Source organism: Phaethon aethereus (assembly GCF_964289735.1).
Source record: "Phaethon aethereus genome assembly, chromosome: 2".
In the NCBI taxonomy this organism is placed as follows: Eukaryota; Metazoa; Chordata; class Aves; order Phaethontiformes; family Phaethontidae; genus Phaethon; species Phaethon aethereus.
Genome location: NC_138582.1, coordinates 139,225,060 through 139,232,668, shown reverse-complemented (window position 1 = coordinate 139,232,668; position 7,609 = coordinate 139,225,060). Strand labels below are relative to the sequence as shown.

Here is a 7,609-nt window from a genome sequence, read left to right as displayed (position 1 = left end):
AGTAAATGCAACATAAGGTTTGTTTTGTCTGTCATACAAGGACGTGTCCTAGCAGACACTACTGTATTGTTCTCTACTTGAACAAAAGTATCTGCATGTATTGTATGTCTTTGGAAAAACAAAACAAAAATAAAGAGACAAGAAGCCATTTATTGTCATGAGTGACTATTGCCATCAGCTAATATGAATGCATTGCTAAAATTAGTGAAGACAGGAAAATGCTGTAAGGTAAATATATACAGAGTTAAAATACATTTCTTATCCACTAGATAGTGATTTTGTGGCACTGTGGTTTTCAGAATATAACGTCTGTTGAGAGCAATGTAATTTTCAGTGCAAGCTAAAGCAAAAATACCTGCCCGCTGTCATAAACATGACAAACAAATCTGGAATGTTCAAAGTAAGTTCATCTTCCACTTCTCCACTCTTGAGGCACCTTTAAGACATGGCACTTACTGTAAACCATCTAAAAATCAAGAAAAGCAGACACGATAAGCCTGAATTTTCCCTAACAACTTTAAAAATCACTGCCAGAGTCACTTGCATACGTAAACGATGCCTGTGTAAGGCTTGCCAGCAAAGTATCTTTCCTGAGAACGGAGCTGGGACACTCTCTGTGTATCATAAGTGTGCGTGCTCAGAGCTGTGATCGCTGTCGTGGCTGTCGTCGTTCGCTAGTGAGTCCCCCGTGTGCTGGAGACCAGCTGCGCCGATGCCAGAGAGCTCGGAGGGGAGCAGCGTGCCCTTTTTCACGTTCACCAGTTCCTTCTCCCGGGCCGCTGCCCCTTGCTGGCCTCCTTTTACCCGCTTCCACTTCATTCGTCTGTTCTGGAACCAAACCTTTACCTTTGAGGAAGGAAGAGAAAAAAGGAAAATAAAGATGGGGTCACTGAAGGTAATAATGATCTTTCGAGCTTTAGCACAGCGCTTCTGTATTTTTTCTTTCTTTTAATGTGCCTTTCTGTCCGCGTAGTAAAAAGCTTAGCAAGCCTTCCCTGAAGAGCAGGCAAGCCAGTTTTGGGTAAGACATGAACCCCAGGGATGTCAGGATAACACCTGCAATGGAGGGAAAGGGGTTACTGCAGGAAGGCAGCCGGGCTATCTGCAGCAGAAAGCTCCACAGGAAGATCTCAGAGCCCTTTAGAAAACATTAAAAAGTTCACATACTCTTGAAAAACATATTAATGCCATTTCACAGGCAGAGAAACAGAGGCAAAATGGTTCCCATCAAGGGACTGAGCAGAAGAACCTACTTATCGTGTAAGACAGAGCCCCGTCTGGTGGTGGGGACTGCTGCCCCTCGTCCTTACAGTGCTTTTAATTATCCTTCAGAGGAGGGTACTTACTTTGGAAAGGAACTTGCACTGAAAAGTTTGCATTGCGTTCAGCCTGTCTGTTTCTGTAAACTGGTGGCGAGTTTCAGGTGGAGCACTTTAAAAGCTCTTTATTTTTTTGGTCTTTTTCTTTTTTTAGTTGGCTGATCCTCAATTCTACTGCATTTATCCATACAGCCTGGTCAAATTTTTCAGACAAATAAATACCCCTAAAGCCAGAAGGCAAGGCATTTATAAATTTGAGTCAAAATTCCAAAAATGGAAAAGAAATTCATAGCATGAAAGATTAAAAATGTATCTGTATTTAAGTCACATTAAGCCCCAAGATTTTACTCCAGCTGAAACTCATTTCCCCTCCTCCCCTTCTCTGTATAGAAATATATGGGGGGAAGTAAACCTAAATTATTTGCACAGTTCTAAAGTACCAGCACTGCAAACCACAAGGACTTTTTTTTCAATAGCCAAAAGAAAAGAAAAGAAAAAAAAAGAAAAAAAGATGTGCATAGCATCTGTCAAATATATTAGACCAGATTAAAGGCTGATTTCAAATCAAGTTAAAATATTGTCACTGAAAATAGTATGAATAGAAGACTGTTGGATTTGATCCATTTAAAGTTAATGTTGCTAAAAAATCTCTTGCGTGTGTGCCTGTGCAACTCTTCACGTGAAGGTTCCACAGAAAAATAAATGATGTCTGCAACTTTTCACTTGGAAAGAAAGCAAGGAAGCTTGCAATGTTGGTGTATCCTCTGCTGCGTTTAGCAGAATGTGTTTCAGAGTTTTAAAAGAAACAGCAAGGAACAGGCACAGCAGGACATATTGTACAACATGAGTAATAGAGCCACAAAAATGCTGTTTTGCTGAATCTGTCTTATACATCCAGGAAACATCGCAGTGTTTAACCTTTACTATCACTTTGAATTTTACGTTAAAATCTTACTACAGCTGAACTGATAGTTAATGTCACTATCTGTATGTACGTATGTGGGAAGGAAGAGACGTGTATTTATTTTTTTATACTCTATATTCCTGTTAAAGCCAATGCGAGCTGTTAAAGCCAGTCACTTGGGAACAGAGCAAAATGATTCCAGGTTAGTTAAGAGCCTCAAAGTACAGCACATCCTTTCCTTTAGTCAACTCATCAGAGCCAAAGAATCTGGCTTGTAAACTGAAATGAGTGTAAAGGGGAAGGTATTTATTACTGGCTGCTGTGATGCTGGGAATTATCATACTCGGGTCACGTATCAGAGGTGTCCATGGAAACAGTGTCTTCAAAAGGCTACAGCACTGGCAGCTTTCTGGAGGAAGTTAAGATGTCATTTTGTTTGTTTTTTAAGTCTATGAAGTTTCTCTTCCAAAGATGCTACTCTAGTGGTGCCAGACAATGCCGAAGATGCAACTGCAGTCCTAATCTAAACATCAAAAATAACACACTTGGGATTCAACCCAGTACTGCAGAATATTATCACTCTTCTTCTGAAATAAGGGCCGAGAGAATTTTACTCAGTAAGAAGAAATTACAGGATTGTAGTGATGTTTAAAAGATCTAAGCACTCCTCCAGATATTTTTATGTCCTTCAACATTCACAGAATAAGTTGCAGCATTGAAAGCCTGAAACAAAATAACAACATATACAAAAAACGGTATCAAGAAAAATTACAATGATGCATTTGAAGCAAAAATTTCAATGAACAGCCTGGATTCAACCTATTTTAACTTACCAGAACAGGAGAGATCCAGGCAAACCACCTTCCAAAAGCATTCATTTCATTTTTGGACACTTGAGAAACTGAAGCTAATACTCCTACAGCCATTGTCAGAAACGAGCGTGAGCAGGATGATTACTGCCTGGCTCCTGATGCAGGTGCTTACTTCTGTTCTCTTCTCACAGACAGAGTTAAACTCTCACATTTGCTGGCCTGACATATTTTTACCATTTTCTACTCCAATTTAACAAGTTACTCTTTTTTGTTTTTCATTTTTTCTTGCAGTATTTTGTGGCTGCTGCTTTTTATAATACAAGTCACTTCACGAAACCACAGTCAAGAGCAGTCTCTCTTCTTGAGTGTTAAACCCAGGAGAACTGATTGGCCCCAGCTTCCAGGTAATGAGTAGCTGAGAACAGGCTGGGGATTACCTCTTCATTCAGATCTCCTACCCTCAGACTAGCTCATCCGACCATGCCCTGAAATGCCTCCACCAGGGATGAGTCTAGGTCGGCATCTGTGTATTAGTTGATATAAATCAATTAAAGGCCAACCCTTTTCAAGGATAAGTGCAAGATACATTTATAAATTCCTCAGAGGATCCAGCATGCAGCGCTGTTTCTGCACATGACCCACTGTCTGGGAAACATGGCATTTAAGGAAAGTAGGTCTGAAAGGACTCCAGCTTCCTTTGCACGCACTCTCTTGAGTGCAGGGGGAAGAGAATAACCTTGGCACTTCCATAGGAGAATATATACTACTGACTGCCATATAGCTTGTCAGGCTTCCTATAAAGAGGAAATGGTAACAATTTTTAAAAAATTTTAAAAATGATAAAAAAAAACTTTAGGCTTTTTTATTAATGACTTCAAATAATCTGCATCTGATTTACTTTGAGAATATCAAATAAGAAATTTCTTTATTTGGTTATGTCAAAGATTGTTTTCAGAAGTTAGAAATCAAGTATAGTGAAGTTTATCGTTAAAAATATTGTAAGTTTGTTTTTATGTCATTTGCTGCATTAATGTACAGCGGGACTCTTCTACAAGGGAATACATAAGGTATTTTGTATATATATTTCTTTATGACCTCCATTATAAAGTACTGAAATCCACTTTTGACCTCATCCAAAGTACACTAATGTCAGCGTGAGTTTTTCCATTGAGTTCAATGGACTCTAGATGAAGACTTTAATGCTCGTGTGCTAATAATATGAGACAGGTCCTTCACTTGTTATTTCCTCTAGAGATCAAATTCAGATACTGGAATTCTGAACTTCCTTTGGAGCTGAAGAGTCAATTATGGAGGGTATAGTTGTTACTGATATGTGATCCAACTATATTTTAGTAATGGGAAGGAAGTGAAGCAAACTTTGTGTGAAGTACTTCAGCATGTCAGTTTATCTGGATTCACGGAAAACTGTTTTTCAAACACAGGACTCATTTGAAACTTACAAGTGTTGCAAAAAACATGCATCAGAACAAAACAACCTGAGAAAGAAAAGGAGAAAGGAGAAAGAAAGAAGAGAGAGAGAGAAAGAGAAAGCAAGACTGAGAGAAACGAGATAATTACCTGAAAAAAATAAGGAAAAAAAGAAATAAAAACAAAGCAGAGATAAGAAGTCCTTACTGAAATGAACTTGAAAAACTCTCAAACCTCTTCCTGTGAAAGAACTAGCTTGTGCCATTTACAACTTTTGCAAAAATGACATCCTTTTAAAGTAGTTTAAAGATCTATTATGACAAACTTGATACTGTAGGGCTTTTTAACCTTTTTTGAAGTCTAAGTTAGCTCCAGCAGGAGCTGAGAGTGCTCACCACCTCCCAGAATCAGGTCCTGATTGCCTATTATTTATTAAAATGCACTCCCTCTTCTCCACCCTCTGACTAGCACAACTTAACTGTATAAAGCAAGCATATGTATGTATGGAAAACAAAGGAAGTGGGGGGAAATAAACTGTATTAAAGATGATGGTAGCATTAACAGCTGTTTCTAAATCAGCACTTATGAGCGAGTCTATTGAGCACATCTGCTTACTGGCACGAAAGCGCAGTTTCTTTTCCCTTAGTCAACAAGTTGTTTAGCATCTGCATCTCCACATCTGATGATTAGACCGTTACTTAAGATACGAGTAAATGATTTCACATTGCACATCTCCTGATGTACAAGAGAAATGTTTTTGCTGTGACCAATTTATTTTAAGGTCTACTCTGTAGGAATCATGGGAGGAGATTCAAAACAAGGGGGTTGACATTGTTAATGTCTACATTACGAAAGTGATCATTATATACTTATGATATATAGGTCCTTAGTAGGTTAAAGGGCCACATTTTGTTCTGTCTTGCATGTATATCTTTAATACAACTTCATGATGTGGACAGCCATGCATCATTTTGGTTCCAAATGAGCATATCAGCTAAATTTCTGATTTAATACTCCTTCTTCAACAGAGCCCTTCAGTATCATTAACTTTAAGAATAGCTGACTTCTACCATGCTCTGTAGAATGCAGATACTTCCTTTTGACATGGGATTTTAGCATTCTGTACTTACAAAGAAAAACTAAACAGGTTCTATAATTAATGAGTACTTCTTAATAAAGACATTCTTGTCTGAAAAATTAAAGCATGACTGAATTCAAACTACCTTAGTTGTACCATCTGCTGTCTGTCTTCTTTTAAGAAAAAAGACATTTCTCTTTAAAAAAGCTCTTTCCTGAAATGAAAGATTCTTTCCTAAAATGAGGTTTCTATTCCAGCTTTAATGGCACGAGTCCCAAACGAGATTAAAATTTGAGGCCTGATATCTCGCAAACCTTAAAAATTAGAAACAAGAGCATTGTGCCAGTTGAAACTGTTATTTTGCTGTAAGGGATGCATATTTCTAAGTATAAGTCTTTGAAGTCAGTATCCCAAATTCCATGTTTTATTATACCTAAATGTGTCAGGATGACCACATCAGCAAGTCTTTTAAGCGTTCTGCCCCCTGGTCAGCCATTGTCCATTTTCTTTTATTTTTTTAAACTTATTAATTTACTTTCCTCTCATGCAGACAAACATATGGATAACAAAAAATAACCATGACTTTTCAAAATTAAAAAAATTGAAAAGTTTACTTTTCAACTTTCTTTGGCTCTGAAAATGTTCCTGTTATTTTTAGATAGTCCACTTATGCTGCCAAGTTTTAAAGAAAGTCAAACTCCTGAACTTTACAGAAATCACTGGTGTTATACAGCTGAAACTTAACTTTTTGGCATATATTGAGATAGTATTTTCATTATCATTTATTCAACAAATTTATAAAAGCAAACAGGAATATAAACCCAGGAAAGTTTCTTTTCATGGTCTATTACCATGAATAAATGTAAGGGTTGGAAGAATCAAATCTATTAGTTTAAAATATTTACAGAAATGGTAGTCAGAGAGTAAGTTAGGGTAGTTTTATTCAATTGAACTTAATTTTCTTCCTTATATTATTTAAAGGAATTCCAATTTCTATTAAAAAAAACCCTCTTAAAAATCTTAAATATAGTTTGAGCTTAAAACCAGTTTAAATAAATCTGAATATTAAATGTCATCTTAGTTATTATGAAATAGAACCAAAATACCTCAAGTGAAGAAAATTAACTTTTCTTTGGAAATTAATGAGTGGTACCAGAACCTTCTGATTAAAATTGCCTAAGTCACCTGCTCACTGATTTAAAGCAATCTGCTCTGTGTTATGTTACAGGACTTTGCACCAGCTGTTGAGAAAAAGGGGAGGTTTTGGCAGGTGCACAAAGGGCAGCTGGAGCTTTTGGCACCCAGGAAGGTGTAGGAGGGAGTTCTGGTTTTTCATTACATAGAAGTCAGTTGAGGTTTGGGTACTGCTTAGGTGATACATTCTCCTTTCTACCTCCCACGTTTAGACAGGGATGGAATAGACATTATATTTCAGAGGAGAGCAGAGATAGGAGTGTTTCATTCCAGTTTCAGAAGTCTTTGAGAGCACTCAGTTTACCTCATTCTACTCCATTTAAAGAGCTGCCTCCCTATCTACCAGTGATCTTCAAAATGATCAAACAGCTAACCCTCCCTATTCAAAACCTCTCTTAACTAGGTTTCAAGGTTAACGTACCTTAAGCAGAATGGGATGTGCTATTTCAGGTTCTTTCTTCCTACTGGCTTGTAGTGCATAATATAAGGGAGTATTTTCTATAAAATTAGTCTCTCTTTTTTTCCAGAGGCAAAGACAGACAATCTGTGGGGCTGCTGCTAGAACTCCCTCTACCTTATTCACCTACAATACATCTTTTTAGAGTCTACCTTCATCTAGTTTCTTGGCATATATATAGAAATCTACAAAAGAAACCCATGGTGGAAAACTAATTTGTGGGGAAGATGGCCTTCAGCTAAACTTTGCCTCTTTGTATAGGCATTTACCTGCATAAATTACTCACACGTAGAGCATTTTATTTCATAAGAAAAAACTTCTAACATGCATCATTCTGCACCCATTTTGCACAGGTCAACTGAGTGTGAACGTTAAAAGAGGGCAGGTAATTAAGACTGGCTTTTGGCTGAGTATGTT

General features: G+C 37.4%; 1 protein-coding gene across 1 annotated transcript in view; it reads right to left on the bottom strand.

Moving 5' to 3' along the window:
• Positions 1–621: 621 nt before the first annotated feature.
• MEOX2 (mesenchyme homeobox 2) overlaps positions 622–7,609 on the bottom strand; it is a gene marked incomplete at both ends in the record, with an annotated part of 53,001 nt that continues 46,013 nt past the window's right edge. Inside the window, one exon of the mRNA XM_082015147.1 lies at positions 622–846. Within this exon, the coding sequence (XP_081871273.1) occupies positions 622–846 (225 nt within the window). The remainder of the gene's footprint in view (positions 847–7,609) is intronic.